The 21,128-nt window shown below is 32.0% G+C and overlaps 1 protein-coding gene across 3 annotated transcripts in view; it reads left to right on the plus strand.

Annotated features, from left to right (window-relative positions):
* Samuel (SAM-motif ubiquitously expressed punctatedly localized protein) overlaps positions 1-13,427 on the plus strand; it is a 334,669-nt gene extending 321,242 nt beyond the window's left edge. For all 3 annotated transcript variants that reach the window (XM_076402021.1, XM_076402030.1, XM_076402040.1), the window contains one exon: positions 12,393-13,427. In XM_076402021.1, the coding sequence (XP_076258136.1) occupies positions 12,393-12,629 (237 nt within the window). In that variant the 3' untranslated portion in view covers positions 12,630-13,427. The remainder of the gene's footprint in view (positions 1-12,392) is intronic.
* Positions 13,428-21,128: the final 7,701 nt, after the last annotated feature.

A 21,128-nucleotide genomic window follows, 5' to 3' on the forward strand; every position in this document is an offset into this window, starting at 1 on the left:
TGGCGTGAAGGTGCGTTTCACTAAGGCCTATATGGATACAGCGGATTGAATTTAAAATATCTATAATACTATATATAATAATAATGTACTAATTGTAACAGTAATATGTACTAATTCAGAACTACATAATATTCTGTCTTAAAGCTCTGACTAAACAAATTGTGTAAATCATGAAACAAAAAGAAAATAATGTTCTACAAAGATAGGTCTTTGAAACCAAAACATGTCTTTGAATTGGCACAACTTAACATCCGAAAGAATCTTAATTTATTGATAGCAATACAAATATAAATAGAGAAACGATTCATGGGCTTTGAGAAAATAACCAATGCGTCATATATATATGGATAATTATAATATCAACTTATTTTATGTTAAATACCAAATATACGTTTTCACTTTACATATTTTTAACAGGTGTTGAGTACTGAATGTAGCGAAAACATTTTTGAATTCGCAGGCACTTCCGAAAATAATAAATATTTATTTTGACAATTATATAGAATTTATTGAAACCACAATGATGCTCTAATCTCTACATGTTTTGTGTGTCTCATGAAACAATTTAGTCTTTTTGTCTTACTTACTTGTCCACTATTTTACCTGAAATATGGGATTGAAATTGGGGAAAATGTATTTTTGATTTCTCTGTGTCATTCATAGTGTCATTCCTTTATGGTTTTAAGGTACAATTTTTCATCATATTTTACTTCTTTTGATTAATTTTGATCTATTAATTTTGATCTCTAAAGAAACCTCTTAGTAGTAGAGCTGACGTCTATTCTGATCATTATTTCAGTTCTAAATTGCATTTATTGAGAGCAATTCGTACAATATATAACAATAAAAAGATTTTCCAACAATTTATTTTTTTTATTCATATTTCTGGCAACATGGCAATGTCATGACGAAACAACTATTTTGGTTTGGCAGGTCAACGTAATCATCAATACATTTTCCTAACTCTTCAGCATTTCAAAGCCATCCTGCTGCATCAAACTTAACAAGGGATTAGTTTTCATTATTTCGAAAATCACGACTAATAATATTAAATTGCTTAAACCTTAATAGACAGCTGGAATATGACTGTGCAGTAAGTGTCAAAATATTTTTGATTGATGCTGGTTGCATATTACTGACTAGCATCCGTAGACACTGAAAATGACAAAATCTTCGAATTTAACAGTTAGGTTAGGATTCAGAACTTCTTTGTAACGATGCTTCAATTTAACTAGCATTTCCACCGGTAGATAGCACTATATATTTATCAAAATACACGCAAGTACTTATTATCATTATATTCTGTCAACTAAAATTAAAATAAAATATAAATAAATATGAAAATATTCCTATATCACACCTAAAAGCAAGCCGAAAGGCCAAAGGAACAAACCATAGGAAGGACAGACGACGAAGAATATGTCGTCTCGTGAAATGTCATTCGGTTCTACGACGTTGTTCACACTGCATGGAATAAACTATAGACGCTTTAATCTGCTATTGAAAATGTCATATCGAGAGAAATATGTGAGATCGAGGTTGTCAGGGGCAGCAACTGACCGTATAAGATAATTACGGAGCCCAGAGGCTTCCAGCGGAGAACCGATCTTTTAGAAATAAAACTATTAAACGCGTTTCTTATATTAGAGAGTTACAGCACACATACGGGCAGGCACAAACTGCACTACAATGTAACTTTATAATACTTCTGTGTGTGATATATTATATTACACCTTTGTTTCTAAAACACAGGTAGACAAAATTATGCTTTTAATTTAATTTGCCTAATGATAGATTTGTATTACTTTTGAGGAAATTATCAATTTTGGCTGTACAAATATTCCGTCCACTGTTGCTACTCAGTGTTGTAAAAATGAAGCAACGAAGTGTTGGCCACTTGTTACTTTATTTTTAATTTTTTGACAAACTTAGTAAATTTTTTTTAATTATCGATAGTCTAGGCAGTTCTTCAGTATATTCAAAACTAGAATGGATTCAAATAATGCGACAGTGAAAGACGCATTATTTTGTAAATAGCCACGGATAAGACAAAACATTTTGTCATGATTATTGAAACATAAAACTGAATGTTTCCGACGTTTCCGAATCTGCTTATTTAACGAACGCCATTTTTTCAACTCTCAACTCGACTTATAGTAAATAAAGATCATGCGGGATGATTTTGTTCAACATCTTAGTTCTTTAAGTTCTTTGCCAACTGTATGAAAATCGCCACTTTTAAAATGTCACAATCATATTATTAATATAGTTACACAAATATCCGTTACGATGTACCATAAATTACGCCATGTGATATAATTCTCTTAAAATTAATTCAAAATCCTGGTAAATGTATCTTCGTTACAGCCTTAACATTATGGCATGTTGTATGTTGTTTTACGTATATTCATACGTATATTATGTTATATTCAAATGTCTTCGTATATGACAAATTACTTTCTATTCATTAACTACATATTCAACTTGAGATTATAATATAAATAATTAGAAAATAACTATAGCACTGTACTGTTATTGTAAAAGTATTGTATTCCTAAGGGAATATTAAATAATTATATATCTATGATTTATACAACTAAAAAATAAGATTTTACTTCAGTCATCGTTCAATATCAGTTCAAAATGAACTGAGAAGTATCCACATATGTTATATTATATCAAACCTTTCCTGTTTTCTTTCTCCATTTCTTCCTAGCCACTGATCAATGTATGGATAAGAGTTTCAATCCTGTCAAAGCTGTATATAGAGATGACTGAGCCACTATTATAGTTACTGGTGCTTCTTTCGTGATAAATTCTTTAATTGAGATTATTAAGATATGTGATACTTTTCTCTGAGTTGATCCATCTTATCTTATATCATCATAAGTGTTTAAACAATGAACTAGTAATGTACCATTTAAACACATAATTCCTCCAAAATAAATCATGCTTCCAATCATTAAATTCTAACTCTTATGATAATTCGTAAGATATAGTTTTATATCTCTTTCCATATATCAGGTGATCGCATGTATTTTGTTTAGAGGTATCTACTGACGAGAATGTAAAGCATGTGCGTATAAGAAACTGTTAAACAACCTAAGCTAACTGTTAAACAAGATGGTCTTGTCATTTATTATTATTATGTTATTTAGTTTATACAGACGCTAATCATGGACTTCATTACTTTTGTTGTTTTGCTCCGACATATCACTATTGTTCGTTTTAGTTTCAACAATTTAAAAGTGGTGATTTTGATAATAATGGCCTAAAGGGCCGAAGAACTTGTAAGACATTGAATGGTTCTTATTGGACAAAAACCCAGCTCAAGTTATCAAAAAATGTGACTTCGTTGCTTGTCAGCTCAAAACAGAAGAGCTCTCTATGGCGTATTGAGACTGAAAATGAAAAGTGTATCTACTACGACAACTCTATGCACAAGTCATGGAGGGCCTTCCACATTGACACCGAAGCCCAATATAATTGTCATAAAGTACTGCTATGCATATTGTTTAATCTTGGATTCTTAAATCTTGAATAATTGAATCTATAATGTGTGGTATATTATGAGTTGCTAAAATTAAATGAAACACTTCAAACAGACACCGTTTGATCAGATTTTGCAAGAGTTGTGCAATTCATCAGACAGGGCATTCATCATGTCGCCACGTTGGCTGAAAAATAGGAAGATGTAAAAAATCATGGAAAATATTTCATTTAAAATATAATGTACCTAGTTTGCTTGCATATGCACCTAATATATACAGGGAATTGTATTCGACCAGTTGAACCATATCGACAAAAACCCAGTAATACAGGCGTTTATATAACTGTAAATGCCGTATCAATCATAATTTCAGAAATAAATCTATCTGCTACTTCTCTCTAGCAATAGCATTAATGCCAGTGATCTAGTTTATAATAGTTTAGCCTCCAGTAAAGCCAATCTATCGGGAATTTTATGCAAATCAGTTGCCGTTATTTCAATTTCTGATATTCAGTTATAGATATTCGGAATGGTTATTATACCGGCTCGAATGTGTCCGAGAAAAAGTCGAAAAAACACTTTATGGTGTTTGCTTTTATGGGGAGTAAAATTACCCGGTTAATTAGAACTAGTTGGTGTTATTTTTACGTCCGGATGGTATAATTCCGCCTATGAAAGGCGCTTTGCGGATAATTTGTATCCAATCCATGAAGCAATTACCGTTGTTTATAAATTATAACTCTGTCATAGTAATTGTTTTAGAAATAGACACTTCACAGGGAGCGACATATCGTACTAACTCTAACGGTGACTTTTAAATTCTTATTTTATTGCATTTACGGTGGAAATGTCGAGCAGAATTTGCAAAAATATTTTAATTCTTCCTCATATAATTTTACTTGGCCTTTATGCAAAAGTACTAAGAATAGTAAGGTGGGTTTTCGTTGGAAAGTTTATTTTTACAGTAAGAGGGTATGTATATTTTAAGTAAATATAATATTGGCGAAAACTAATTTCGGTTTTTCCTTACAGACATGGTACCTATTTAATGGCTTGACTACACTGTGGCTTCATTACTCTTAGAACTTATTCTAAGAACTATTCTAACTTATTCTAGAGATTATTAAATATCACTCTATGTGTCTATGATCCAGTTCGTATGGCAGTTTGCGTTTGAGTCTATACACTACAATGTCATCGCGCACATTTAACTATTTTCTTCGCACTAAAGATTCGAATCACACTTGTTATGGATTCTAAGGAGATATCGTGCTGCATCAGTTTGTTGGAGACCTAATATGGGGCATCGACGATGACACGCAACACTTCATTCTGGAACCTCTGGAGGGGTTTAAATGGGCCTAAGTATTGACTTATACAGCAAAATCTTGTTTTCTAATGATAACTTAGATCTACGCCCTATCAGCCAATACATTTGGTTTAGTTTAAGGCTAAGCTGCTGTGTTTGGTCACTAAATGTTTTTCCACGCCAAACGTCGAACAAAATGCATCGCCAAATAGTTAACGTTGTTTTCTTGCGGAAGTTCATGGTTATTCAATTTTACTGAGGGACAAGTTCTTCTACAAAGGGTGAATGTCACTTGGGTAGATTTTGTCTCATTTGGTTTGATACATTGATTTTTCCCAGGTTTAAGTCTCATAATGATTTAAACCACGTTCCAAGTGCTAGGAAAGTAATTAAGTCTTAGCATGGAATTAAGTATGCATGCTATTAATTTCATGCATTTTTATGAGAGCTCTTTTAAGAACCTTCCAGTTGTTAGGTCAAAACCAGTAGCTTTCTTAGCAGTGATTTCTTTAAATGTTGTTTGTTTTATGTTACTTCCTTAACAGTAAATTTCTCATGTGGCAAATCCATTTGAAAATTGAGTGTTAAGAAAGTCAACTATGTTATTTTCTTCTGTTACGGATATTTCAGACGGCTACGGATTAAATACTGTTTTAAGTGTTTAGAGAAGACGTCCGCTTTATCTTTATCATTCCTAGCCCAGATATTGTTGTCAATTTTAATGGGTGGATTATGTTGTTGAGGTTTTTTAATCTTTTTTGTTACTTTCGAGAGAGAATATTCCGTTGCGTCAGTTGGCGTTAAGTTTTCTAAATAGTTTTGAATTCCTTGATTTTGTTCGTTATTTATTAGCTCTTTCAGCTCTTTTGTGGCCTTGTTGAATTTTCTCTTGTTTTGTTCTGTTCTGATTTGTTGCCATTTTTTTCTCAGTTTTGTCTTTTCGTCAATTTTTTGTTTAATTGTAGATGATATATAATTAAACTTTTGAGATGTTGGGTACCATGTGACCTCTCTTATATATTAGTATAGTTTTTGTTATATATTTTGCTGCTATTTTTGTATCTCTTTCTGTTTTGAGCTGTAAATTTAAGGATATTAAACAAGTCTAATTAATGGCCAGTTAGTTTTGGTATTATGCAAAGAAGGTGGTTTTGTATTGTTGATAATATTCGAATTGACTGTTATAATAACTGGTGAGTGATCAGATGATAGATCAACGCATGATTCAGATTTCCACGTTTTGGTGTCAATATTTTTTGTAACACAAAATTCTTTTATTTCTATCTGACCGCCAGTATGTTGGCTGACCAGTAGAGATATGCTGTAAATTATGCGCCTTCGTTGCTTTGACCAATTCTCTGCCTTTTGGTGTTATTAATCTTCAACCCCATATTACATGTTTTGCATTGTAGTATCCTCCGGAAATAAATATATTACACAGCGTGTTAAAGAAACCTTGGTACAAGAAAATGTATTGGGAAGAAAGTAATAAAGTTATCAATTCACACATAGCTAATATCACTTATATATAGTACATTATAATTATATATTACTACGATTCTTTCCTCAACAGTTGCAACACTGTACAATTTACGATTAAACGACATGAGAAAAATGGGACAGATTTTGCGAGAACGGTTAAAAGAAACGCTTAATGTTAATGCATGTAAATAGAGCGAAACGGCCTGTGTTCGGCGTGTGCATAGCGCGGTGAGAGCACGAGGATGCGTGCCATGGCAGCACGCGAACGCTGTACAACAATAATAGGGGCATTGTATTAAACCTTCCGGTTTTCCTAACGTTTTGCTTAGGTGCTTTTTAATTTAATTACATTTCGTCGGCTGCCTAATGAGTGCAATACGAGCGGCTAATAACGCTCGACAGGCTACAATGAGGTTAAAAATGGTGTTTACGTCGGTCAGCGTTGTATAAATCAATTAAAAATAGATAATTCTCTGATAGCAATCAGAATTTCTCTAAATTAAATATATATATGGAAGCATATTATATATTATATATATTAAATCGAGAATTTCCGACTGCGCTTTTATTTTGTAGAGCTTTTCCTGACTTTCTTCCGTGTCTTTAAGAGGATCATTATTAGTTTCGAAGTCTATTTCTATTGGTGATACTTATATTCATAATTATAAGTAAAGAAGCAAAAGTATATGGGGCTAAAATTATATATATTTGTTTTAAAGGACTTTTTTATTTGAAAATTTGCCCTGGAAAATTGGTACGGTGTTTTTATTCAAATTATTGTCCATTAATAACCGCTACTTTTTTCCATTTATCAGGCAATTTACAGATTCCATCTCGAAAGAACGATGTTTCTTTTTAGACTATCCGGAATCGATCCATGTTTTGGTATCTTCATAAGAAGTGAAGCGTCACGGCTCATGTCGGAATAAGTCGGAATCAGAGGGCGCAAAGGTAGCACTTCCCATCTCAAAATCTTGAAGTATATTGTCACCGGTTTTTCCACATGTGGTCGAGAATTATCATTTCTGAAGAATAACATTGTTTCGTCTTAGCACATCTTTCGTGCATTGCTCGGGTTGAAGGCATCTATTGTAGTTAATACGAATCCTCACTCATGGTTTCATCGAGTAATGTCTTCATATTCTTTTTGGCTGCCGAGTACGCCTTCGGTGTCAAATCTACCACTTTTCCATTTTTAAAAAGTTGAAATCAGTATTCGCATGTTGAAGTCAATAGAGCACGGTTGCCATAGGCTTTACACAGCATCAGCTGTGTTTTAATGACACATACTGAAGAGTGAAATATGTCAGTGAGTCTTCAGCATGAAGTTGGTTACACATCAGTTTAGTCATCAGGAAGACTTTTAAATTCAGTAAAATTATTGGTTTGAAATCCATTAAAATTAATTTATATATTCTGAGATGGAAAATTGTGTACGTTCCACCAAACCGTGGAAGTTGCTTGTCCGACAAGTTATTCCACGCCCTATAAAATATCTGTGTGAATCCTAAGTTGCGGGTGAATGTCCATCCAATTATGGTTCTTAAGAAAACCGTTGCTTTCTTGGCAAATTTTCTGCACAGGAATATTATTGTATCGCCTTCCTTATGGTTTTTTAAGTTAAGTAACCAAAAATAACGGCAGGTGAGGCTTCAGTGACATCCCCAGTCTTAGCAACAATTCATATAAAGGGATGGGGGCTACACCCAGTATAAAAAATACAATAACAAACAGTTTAGAAGATGGACAACATAGTGGCTTACTGTTCCGTAACAGACTGTTATGACACAGAACAAATAAAGGAAAAAAAAATGATATAATTCATTAAATGTAATAATGTTATCCCCTACTTTTAGTTTAAGCATTTAGCTTTTACGTTTTTCTCAAAAATCTCGATTTATACTTTAATCGAAGAAAAATTGGTATCGTTTCATCAAATTTGTCGAATATGTGAGAAACCAAAACTTCTCAAATTAAACAATAATATTAGTATCCATCAGAAATATTTATGTTTAATATCAGTGTTTATAACGACTAAGTCATGATTGTTTTGCTCGACACTGACATAATGATCAAAACTGTAATAACTCCGGGTCTCAGGCCTCAATGTTGATGATTCTAGTCGGATGATGGGTAACAAGTATTATAATAAAGCTGCAAAATATACCTTTCGATTGTATACATTACCAAATATACTTCTACTGGTCAAATTAACATAAAATCATGACGCCATTGAAATAAGTGATTCATTTTGTTCCATTGATACGTTTCTATTATGTTTTTATTATCTCCCCAAAGTGTAGAATTTGTTACTAAATATCGAAAAACCAGATAAAGTGATTAAGAAAAATGAAATCATACCTAGATTGAAGTTAAATTTTAAAATAAAGATTCCTTTACTTTTTCTTTTCATCGGGGAATTTGAATAACTTGGTCAAATTTTGTTATAAAGACGTATTTTCTTGAGAGATCAGTCGTCTTATCATCATGGATGCTCAGGGGACCCTCAATTTGATAGTTATCCAATTAGTCTTTTTTTTCTTGAGCCAAAATTGTGATCATCCTTGAGTAGGTCTTAACCAAGTTCTACCAGATTATTCAACAATCATAGTAATATAGTGTAATTATTTAATCTAAGTAATTGCTATAATGGTTAAGTATCAAACAGTTACGATTTAATTCGATATATGAAAATTCGGCAAGATATTGAAGAGAAAGTAATCTGTACATTATATTCTATATATTAGGTATTTATTAACTTACTTTCCTGCGAAGATCATCATAACATCAACACTATTAGAAATCTATGGTGACGCTACTACGTTATATTTGAAATTCCGCCTTTGGCAGCAACGATTTAACATTGTTGATTTTGATGTCGAAATTTTCATAACATTTAGTTCCAAGATTGATCAACAGTAGCAATCAATAGATCAAAGGTCATTGTTTGATCACACTTTGTTCACATCGAAGAGCGAATATGGATCGATGATGGGATCGTTGCCAAACCTACATCTCAATAAATGCTTTTTAAAAAGTGAATAATTGCATTATAAAACATTGCAACTAATGCAACAAATAACTCAAAGCAACTCAAAGCCTCTCAACATCAAACGTCTTGCCGTTTGAGGAAAAGAAATACAGCCCTGCAATATTCCAGGATATTTCACAAGGTTTTGATCGGGTTTGGCATTTGGTATTAATCTGTAAGATGAGCAAATTGTTACCGCGTAACTATTGTCAATTGCTGGAGTCATATCTTTTTGGAAGAAAATTTAGAGTATCGCACGAAATGGCGTTCTGAACATTTAAAACTATTTCGGCTGAAGTTCAACAAGGTAGCTTCTTAGGACTTCTCCTATATCTGCTCTACACTGCTGACATTCCAACAACAAAAGAAACACTACTTGGAAACTTTGTTGACGACACAATTATTATGGCAAACGACATATCTCTGCCTATGGCTGTAGAAAAAGTACTAAATCTGCAAATGACGAAAGATTGGAAAATTCAACTTAATTATCAAAAAATTAAAAAACTATCCACGTTAATTTTGCATTGCGGCAAAATAATAAAAACTTAATTACATGACTCAATAGATGCCCGATTCCTCAAGCAGAATCAGCTAAATACCCCGGAATCCATCTTGACGGTACATTAAATTGGAAACCCTATGTTAGACAAAAAGCAAAACACATTAGAATCAAAATAAAACAACCATACTAGTTAGTCGGAATATTCTCTCGACTTGATCTAAAATCAAAGTGGTTGATTTATAAGACAATCATAAAGCCAACTTGGACCTATGGGGTACAAATATGGGGTTGCACTAAAAATTCAAATCAACTAGTCATCCAACGCTGCCAAAACAAGGTTCTTCGATTGATTATCAATGCCTATTGCTACGTAACCAACGAAGAACTGCACGATGACCTGGCAATCAAATGGATTTGCGAAGTTATCCAAGATGTCGCCTTGAAACACGAAAGAAGATTACTAAATCATACTAACGTGGAAGCAATACAACTGCTGGAGAGCACGCAGGATATCAGGAGATTGAAGTGAACCAAACCATACGAATTTATATAAAGTGTATACCTTTAGTGTAAGCTATAGCTATAAGTTATTATAATTTTATAAATGAATAATACATATTGATGAATTTTCTTGCACTCGTCTTGCTTGTATATTAGTGCAAGTACAACAGAACAGTAGCAATCAATTAATTTATAATTAAAATTGTACTAAGCGTATCTAATAAAGATATTATAAAAAAACTTCTTGTCATCATCTTAAAACCAACCTTCACACTGTTCTGCGTTATGCAGTCATATCCATAAACTTCAACAGCTGTGCTTTCTTAAGGAATCCATTATATAAATAAAAATTATTCATCTTCAAAACTAACACAGAAAACTCTTATTTAACTAGATACGTATACCCTTTCGAAAAACAGACGACGTTCAAAAATGCAAACGAATTTGATTCTTCTGGCCCACGTTCGCATACCAGTAACGTCCTACAAAGGTCTGTTTACAGAATAACATTTTTTTCACGACTCATTGTTGTTGCTGCTTAATTTAAATAAACTCCCAATACAACGCGCTTAAATCAGTGGTTCGCGCATGCCTAGATTCATTTAATTAGAATAAATATTACCGGGTTTAGAACCGGGTGAACGAATTTTTGTCGTTCTCGACCTAGCCAAGGGCGTTCTGACGACCAGTGGGTGTTATTGTACGCGGATGGTATGTGAACATTGTCTAACGGTCTTATCGAATACAAGAAACGCCTAATTTTGTAAAAAAATAATTGTTCCAATGAATTGTTATTTTTTGGATGTTTCGGAGATCCATATTCCTATTTAGTATACATTAGAACAAAAGCGCATTTGATCATATAAAATTTGGGTCTATCGTTATGGTATTGATGCAAGACAAAATGTTAAGAAGTGTTGTCATCTGATCAAAAGCTTCGGCTTTAGAGCCAGTCAGAGCTCATAAATTAATCAATGCAAAATCACAACCCTTTTATTTACCAAACATAGATTCGTCTGATATTTTGCTGTTCTCGTATCTAATATTTTTTCGTCAGTTCTTCTAATAAGGTTATACATATGATTTACTATCAAAATATTGCTTAATGGGGGACAAATGGGTCTTCTTATAAATATATAAAATTAGATTTTACAGAGTTTGACAGATTTTTGGCTTATTAAATTCTATTAGAATTTTATGATGATACTGCCATCGTAACCCAATTGTCAGTTTCGGTTTTAGCCACTTAACTGTGGTAATCTTGAGATCACTGACAAAGAAGGTGAAATAAACTTCGAAAACAATAAATTGCAAGGCTTAGAGGAAAAACCTAGCTCAAACAAATTCGCAGAGAACTCTCCAGATATTCCGTTTCCGACAAAGGCGCTGGGAAAAGAAGAAAATATGGCTAGTGCGATAACTAGAATTAGCAGTAAATACTATTTCAAAATGTTTCAACATCGCTGGTTCATTATTTGTTTTGTAAAAAAGAAAAGTATGTATGCGTATTGTAGCTGATGATGAAAAGTGGATACTGCGTTTCAAAAAATACTAACAATAGCGAGTAACAGACGTAAAGGCATCTTCTCTCACCCAGCTTACAGATATAGCGCCCTCTGAAAACCACTTGTGGAAATGCTAATATATGGCTTTGGCATGTCCCTTGCTAGTTGACCTAGATTTTTTACAATTATTCTTATTTCATTACTCCAATAAGAATAAAATTATAATATAATATAGAATAAATAATTATTTTCTCTATAATATACATGAATCTACTTTTCTGATTGTAACGTGGCCATTAATCTCAATATAGATACATGTTTCGACTAATATCGAACGAATCTAACCACGAATATATAAGTACGCCTTTTCGAACTTACGGGGCAGTCTCCATCTATAATCTCGGCAAGAACATCGTAATGTAAGAAATATCGATCTAGTAGTTCTGCCATCTATCGGAAGCTCAAAGCAACCAACTATGAATACATTACAATATCAATTTTAATTTTAATCATAAAATATTCTTTCAGAACTTACTTGATCAAATTTATAATTCTCATTTTTTTTTCAGAATTTTCGTGATCAAAGAATCGATGGTAGCGGTCTTCCGTTGTTGACCGAGGAACATCTAACGAACACCATTGGCATGAAACTGGGACCCGCCCTGAAACTACGTTCGATCCTTGCCAAGAAGCTAGGTTCCTGCAGCGTGTGTTTGCATTGTACACACTGTCACAATTCGGGAAATAGTCCAGAAGCATCAACCGGCAATGGAGGAAACACGTCTGATTCCGGTGGTACATCATGAAACAAAACATCGTCTTTTAGCTCTTATGGTTATGTAAATAAACTACTTGTATATTGTTGTACGATTTTAATAAACGTCGATTTGATACGATTACATTAAGGGGATATACCTGGTTAATACGATCTAAACAAAACATTATAAAAAGTTGCATTATTGACCTTATACTTAGTTCAATCATTGTTGATTCACTGAAAATATCATTACGCATATTTCGGAATTATGATCAACTAATTACCACAATTATGAAGTTAAATAATAGATTGTATTTACTAACTGGTTATAACCCCTTACTTGTTATTTAGCACCTAAAAAGAGTATCAGAATAGATGTAAAAAAGAGGTTTTATAAAAAAGATGGTATTGTTCAATATATAATAACGATGACATAGCTTTAAATGGTACTTTTGTATTCAAGAGATAATTTTTCTGTTGATCTCACGACGAATACAAATCAGTTATTTTAGATTTATTAATGGAGTATAATTAATCGATTCCATAACAGTATTGAGACGACTCGGTAACAAAAAAGAAAATAATGCTGTCTCAGGAGTACCTATGTTTGATAGTAAACAAAACGAGACATTTTAACTGTAATTTATTTAAATAAATAATTAGGACTATCTTAATGTGTTTGATGACAATGATTGCTCAATTCTGTTAGTTGAAATTTTGTAAAATACTAAAAATATTATAGGTATATGTTTTGTATATAAAAGTGTTGTATTGTAAGGATATATAAGGAAATTATTTTGTAATTTTTTGATTATAAAAATAAAACGAATTTTATACATATCTCGATTTCTATTGTTTTATTTCTCCAAATCATTTAATTTTAGTGACAATAATAAAATTATTATTATATTAACTCTTTGATAATCTTCAAATATTTTATTTGACAAAATGGCGAATGATTTAAAATGATGATTTATATAATGATGATGTAGAGATATAAATAAAATGAACTAAAAGTAAAAAATTAGGGATTATTTGTAGATTACTATTAATGACAATTTACTAATAATGTAGTACCATAAGTTAACATTGCTTGCAATTTCTTAAATGTCTTATTTCAAATATTCTCTAATAACACTCCTGTAAAATTGAAAAAAGTGTATACTCTTAATATATCTATATATTATATTGTACAAGTTTAAAATTATCTGAATAAATTTACATTCTAATATTTCTAGAGTCATATTTAACAATAAAAATTATAAATCTAACAAAAACAGACTTTAAATCGATAAAATGGTGAAGGCGTCGGGTTTGAAAGGACCTTAAGATATTCTAAACAAATTATTTATATGTCAGTAGAAAGGTAGAAGTCAGTCAATCTATAACAATTACCTGTTGAAAGTAATTTTATATTTTGGTGTTAAATAATTTTTTGCATATTTATAAATCTTATGATCTTAAGATCAAAATTATTTTCCGAGTTACACCGACTTTTGTGAAATTTAGCAACTAAACTCAGATAGGTTTTTAAAATATTTTATTAACGAAGATTTATCTGGACTGGACCAACAGTTTAACGTGTTCTACGAACCACGGTCCTTGGCATAAGCCTACTGACTGGTCATCTACCAACTTAGAGACCATACCAGAAGACGTCCGGTATTATCCAGCCTGATTATTGGCATGACAGGGATGGTTATTCCTTGTCGGATTTTCCACTATTATCTATAAGGACATTTACAATTACACTCACCAACATAAGCTGAAGCCGGCTCTAGATATAATTAGATTGGTATATATTCAATTACAATAACAAGCTCAAAACAACAACTAACCTTATTCCAAGACATATACCCGTTGAACCAAGAATAATCAAGTGAAATGGTTAATTAGTTAGCTGATATCGTTTTTTTAGAAGTTTGAAAGCTATGAAATTAGTGATGCTTCTATATTTTCTACCAAAGCAAACTAAACTTGGTCTTCCGAACTGTTAGTTTTTAAACAATCGTCTAATGATCAAACAAAGTTTACTCAGTGGAATTAACTCCAAAATGTTAGCTAATGTATGAATCAGCGATTGCCGATTATTCAAATGTGAATAATAAGAACCATTATCTACATTAGGTTGTCGGAAAAATTAAACGCCTTTTTCGACTATTGAATTTTTGATTACTACTTAAAGGATTTACTTGAAATTTCGTGGAAATCTTCTCTGTATCTGAGACAATTGATTTTAGATTAAAAAAATAGATATTTAGCAAAAATTGTTTACTTTACAAGGTCCAGGTGAAAACGACGTCTTCACTAATTGAAAATTGTTTGTTTTTTATTACAGAACATTATTATAGTTTAAAACATGTCTAATTTCCAAGCTGCGAAGGTTTTCTTGGTAATATTTTTTAGTATGTGTGTGTATCTACAATGAATATTGGCATAGGCAATAGACAATAATTCACCAAGAAGAAACCGTCCATATGCGAAACGGGTTTTTTCGATATTGTGTTACAATCATCATTAAAACAATTTTTTTTCAGGGTAAAGTGTTAATAAGAGAAGCAGAATCAGAGGAAGAACTTAGGAATATTCAAAGAATTACTATTTGATGGAGATCTATTTGTCACTTGGGAGTTATAAATTAAATTTTTACATTCTATGCAATTTAGTTTTTTCTAGAAACTAACCTGAAAAAAAATACACAATATTTCAGATGGCAGAAAAATATGGCCACAGTGATAAAGAATTATTATTATAAACGTACTGGTCGCGAGGGATATACAATGAAGCTCTGTTTCGACTTAAGGAAAGAAGTATTGTCTATAATAGCATCTTCGGATTGGATGACCTCCGTCAGTCCATCAGACACAAAAGTTCGATATATTAAAATTTAACAACATAGTGCTATATTACAAATATATAATATATAACAGTAGTGTAATTAAAGAGTGATTCTGATAGTGAAAGTGACTTTAAATTTGTGTGCTTAAATAGGTGTGTAATTGTTTAGAGTATTCGTGAGCATCTTGTTGTAGTGTATGAGGGGTGAATGGATACTAACTCTTTTACAGATCATAGGTAAATATATTATAGGAAATGTAGTAACTTAATCAGATGATACAGCGGAAATCAGTAAAATTATGCAAGAAAAATTTACACAAGTAGTACCAGAGTGGCTTGTAAAAGAAACGTGAGATGGAAACACAGCAACGGAGGAAACAAGAACTAACGTAAGCAGGTACATATGTTCTCCAATAAAAATAAAGTACATTACTTCGACACAAAATGGTCATCTAGATGGATTAGACCTCAAGAGGATACCACTAGATAATGTAATTGGGTTTAGAACTCTTCTTCATAGGTGGTGTAGAAAAGAGTTCAATGTAAATATTATAAAACAACCACTCACCACTATGTCACTGGAAATATATTTACTTTTGTTAATTACATATTACATTAGATATACTTAGTAAAACTTCTGCTATCAATACTACTGTTCTGTTGTACCTACATTAATACACATGCAAGGCGAGTACGGGATTAATACATCAGTATGTATTTCACAAATTAAAATAAAACTAATAAATAAACTACTTATATAATAAATAGGTTCGTGTGGTTTGGTTCGCTTCAATCATCTGTTTTCCTGCATGTTGTCCAATAATTTTATTGATTCCACGTTCAACTCCATATTTGCATCCCATAGGTCCAAATTGGCTTTATGATTGACTGATAAGCCAATCTCTTTAATTTTAGGTCGAGTTGAGAGTATTTTCCGACTAACCATTACCATTACATCATGTTATTAATTTAACCTGCCATTAAGATATATTCCGAGGTACTCGAAATATATACACTAGATGTTTTACAATGTTAATATAAATTATGTTTGATAACATTATTTTTTTTCACCATTTTGTATACATTATAATTTTGCTACATATCAAAGACAAATAAACTAAAAGTCAAAGTTGATGCGGCAACGTTGTGACGTCATAAATTTTCGTGAAGCGATTTCACTGTTATTTTGGGAATTATTTTCGGACAAAAGTAATATAAACTAATATTATTAATCTATCGTAGAACTCCCATCTTTTTCTTCCTAATTTATCTCCTTCTTTTTTATGCTTCTAACTTTAGCATTATTATATCAAGCCTTGGCATTGGCATTCCTAATATCAAGTTGATTCTAATTCCAAAAGTATAAGTTGACTATAAATTAATAAATTTCCCTTCATACGTTTACGCGTTTTGCGTCAGATTGATATATCTCGTCTTATATTGACATTATTAATAATTTATACCACGAGGAAAGGTATCCAAGCTATTTTTAGACCGACACTGTACTTGCTCCCTATCGGTGATACGCCTAAATATTAAAGAGTAACATCGGCCATATTTGCTGATTATATTAGTTTACTCGATACTAATATGCGAGTAAAACATAAAAAAATGAACACTTAACGATACGGATTGTTCTAACTTATTTCTTTTCAAGCGATTTCGATTTTCTATTGAAAAATACTCCCCGTTAGACTTCTAAGAAATGTGGAAGAAATATAATTAATTTTTATCACACCGATATTTTCGGAAGGTTTGATTCATTCCCCGTCAATTTCTGAGTCAACCATTCAAGTCAATAACTTAATTGTCAATTTCCAATCCATCTAATAATATTTCATTATTTCACCTTTTGTAAATTTCTGTGTGTTAGATTGTGTTTATCCAGACTAAAGGTGTTACTGTAGGCAACGCTTCTTTCCAAATATCCAAACAGTTCTGACTTGTACATCCTATTGGACCTTCGTGCCCATTGTAATAATTATTTGCCACACCCCATATGAATTAGATTGCATTGAGTATGCAGTGTAACGGCGAATGACGTAATACTTACTTATCACATTAACCTTCTTAGGTTTCCAATAATTTTATGAGATTTGTTCAATTATATTCAAGGTTCAAGTCCATATCATTATTATATCAAATGTTGGCATAGGCATTCCTAATATCAAGATGATTTTCTAATACCAAATTTTTGACTATAAATTAATAACTTTCTCTTCATACGTTGGCGCGTATTGCGTCAGATCTTTATATCTCATCTTATAATAATACTAAAAATTTGGTAAATTTTGAAGGCTGAAAATTACATGCTATAATGTGTTACAACTAAAATAAACTATACTCAAAAAATGTGTTATATCATCATATATAACACTGGATGAAATTCATTTAAATAAATCCAGCAAGTCTTTGGAGCGATTTGCGAACGTAATTTTGGCGTTATGAAATGTTCCCAAGTTTTATATAAGACGATTCCGTGTCAAATATATTCGACTGGCATATGCAGAAATGGATAAACCAGTCCAACGGCAGGAACAAATGAAAGTAAAAATTGAAAAATGAATTTTTATAACCAGAAATAAAACCGAAATAAAATAATAACAAACAATGAAGAAGTCATAAATTTTCGGGGAAATGCGCGAAGGTTGATGGGAATAAATAGCGTTCATTTGTTTCAGGCCAAAGTGAAAAATTTATACATAAAAAAGCACTCGCGGAAATATATCGCATCATACACCAGGCGAAAATCTAACCCGAGAAAGAGTGAACAAAAAAAGTGAGCGTTACGATCGACGGAAAATAGAATCGAAGCACCCTGGGTTCGTCGTTGAAGCCATTTGTCATTCGGTCATTCACACACATATTTTTCCAGTTGTCAGTTCGCGAAATATGTACTTAATTTGATGCATTCTTATCAGATGACATATGTACATATTTACCAAATTATAATAAAATAAATGTACACTTATATACTATATATAGCCTATTTAAAGTTTTTCTGTACATACGTCATCAAGATGTTTAATGTATTGCCCGCGGAAATTTGTAAATTCGTTTTAGAACCAGACAATATTTTCCTTTTCATTCTATTTATTCTAGTTAAAAAGATACACAATGCAGTCTGATAAGTTTGAACGCATAAACAAAGTCGTCCGATTTTGAGACGTATGCAAAATTCTTGAAAGTAATAGTGATAGGAGTATAATTAACTGTATTTTTAGATGTACTATAATGTTAAAATAAATTATATGTGATAACGTTATTGTTCAATTATATTATTTAGATTAGAATTTTATTGTATGTCTAAGCCAAACTAAAACAAAACCCAGAGTGGATGCAGCAACATTGCTACGTTCTGATCTCACAAATTTAAATGGTGTATGTACAAAATAATTTTTGAACAGACTCTAAGTGCGTGTGGTTCGGTTCGCTTTAATCTTCTGATTTCTTTCTTGTGTTATCCAGTGGCTGGTATCGCTTCCACCATTCTGGTATTTCTGTGATTTAGTAATTATATTTCAGGTTTTAAGGTAAAATCTTGGATAAAAAATGTTGGCAATAGTGCAGCTCTTCGTTGGTTTCGTAGATAAGCATTGGTAATTAATAGTAGAACTTTGATTTGTTAGCATTCGATTACTGGTTGGTTTGGTATTTTAGTTCAACCCCATAAGTCCAACTTGGCTTTATGATTGAGTGATAAACTAAATTTTTTTATTTTATGCAAGTTGATGATAAATTCTGGCTAACCGGTAGAGTTATGTTCTGCCTTTTGTCTAAGGACGCCGAGGTATTTAACTGATTCTTCTTGAGAAATCGGGGATCTGTCCAGGTCTGTATCATTTCGTTGAAATGCGATATTTTTCACGCGTATATTCCAAGATCTAGTAGATTTGTAGATTTTGTTGACTGCTAGTATACGTTTTCTGCAGTCTTGGGTTCACGGTGACATTTTTTGCCAAATAACTATATCACTGGGAAATGTTCCAAGTACTATTTCTTTTGTTGTTGGGATCGCGGTAATGCAGGGCGAATAGAACAGTCGTCCAAATGCTGAGAATATCCTTTCAGGCTCTAAATTTTCTATAGAAATTATGTATCTCTAACATTTGACAGTAGTTACCCTTTGGCAATCATATTGTAGATTGGTTCCAAATGATATACTCGGTCCTAGGCTTATGAGACGTCCTGAAATATTGTAGGGTGATATTTATTTTATTCAAATGTCTATTGAACAATCGCTGTTAGTCTGTGTACTTAGTTAATTATTGAGTGGTGGCTTCAAAATATAACCTGATAATATTAAGATGTCATTAATGCTACAGCTAAATAACGATGCCACTTATTCGCTAAGTACGTTAATCATAATTACTATAAATAAAATGAATCTCACCTTTATAATACTTAGAAATTAAAATTCTATCTTAACTGACCCATAATGTTACTTAATATGATATATATTTTATAATATTACGTATATGTTATATACAAAAATATTATATAATAAGATATTATATAATATTGTTGACTGGTGGTTTCGAAAACTAAACTGGAAATATTTTATTTCCATAGATTACTTAATACGTGTTAAGAGCAATTGATGCACGTTTTGGTGCAACAATGAAACAACATTCCGTTAGACACTATTCGGACATTGTACCAATCTACTCCGCAAAGAACTGCTTTAAAAGCAAAGGGTAACCAGCCTAGCTAATAAACAAAATCTTCCTTGATTGTATTGTACGTCTTCAAAAATTGAATTATTTTTAAGGCAATGTCTGGAAGTTCCATTAGACTCCATCCTCATAGAGGGTTATTTTTACAGTATTTAAATTATATGTCTCGTAAGAGTGTTGAAGGGATGTCTTACATGTCTCAAAAAGATGTCCCCGACTCTTTTATGTTTACTTGCCAGGCTAACAATTTTCTTTGAAATAATTTTATTAAATTATGTTTATATCGATAAAATCACTTTTCTAATACATTTCGTGTATTTTATCTCGAATACAGCCAAGATGGTCAAGATTCGTCACCCACTTCGTATATAGATGGGTTTTCTTGGCTGAATCTAAGGTATTACTCTTCATTTTGTAAGCGATGTTAGTCACAATACCCATATTAATATTCAGGCACCAATACGCTATAATCTTTCAATAAAATTGCAGTAACTTCAATATCATCAATATTTACTTTTCTAATGGAATTTACAGACAAAAAGAGGCTTTCATTAACTTATTAAAGACGTATTCAGATTGTGACCCCGACTGTCAACTGTTTTCGGCGTTTTCAATCAAAGTAATATGGTATCTTACGCAGCGATTTAAAATTTATTAAAATAATTAAAGCAGTAAAATAAGGTTTGCCGGTTTATAACCTCTAGTAACAGATCAATTGAAAAGTCTCCGGTCTACCATATTAACTAACCCTAACACATTTTTTTGGGCAAATTTTTTTTTTATTCAACATAATTCCCTTTAAGGGTGATACACTGATTATAGCGAACCTCCAACTTTTCTATACCATTTTTGTAGTACGACTTTTTTGCTTCAAAATAGGGCTCAGTTTCCTCGATCACCTCATCATTCGACGTAAATTTCTTGCCAGAGAGCATTCTTTTGAGATCTGAGAACAGGAAATAGTCGCTGGGGCCAGATCTGGAGAATACAGTGGATGAGAAAGCAATTCGAAGCCTAAATCATGGATTTTTGAC

This window comes from Rhynchophorus ferrugineus, unplaced genomic scaffold (genome assembly GCF_030347505.1).
Source record: "Rhynchophorus ferrugineus isolate W39M unplaced genomic scaffold, kcgeb_rfMv2 rfM1, whole genome shotgun sequence".
NCBI lineage: Eukaryota > Metazoa > Arthropoda > Insecta > Coleoptera > Curculionidae > Rhynchophorus > Rhynchophorus ferrugineus.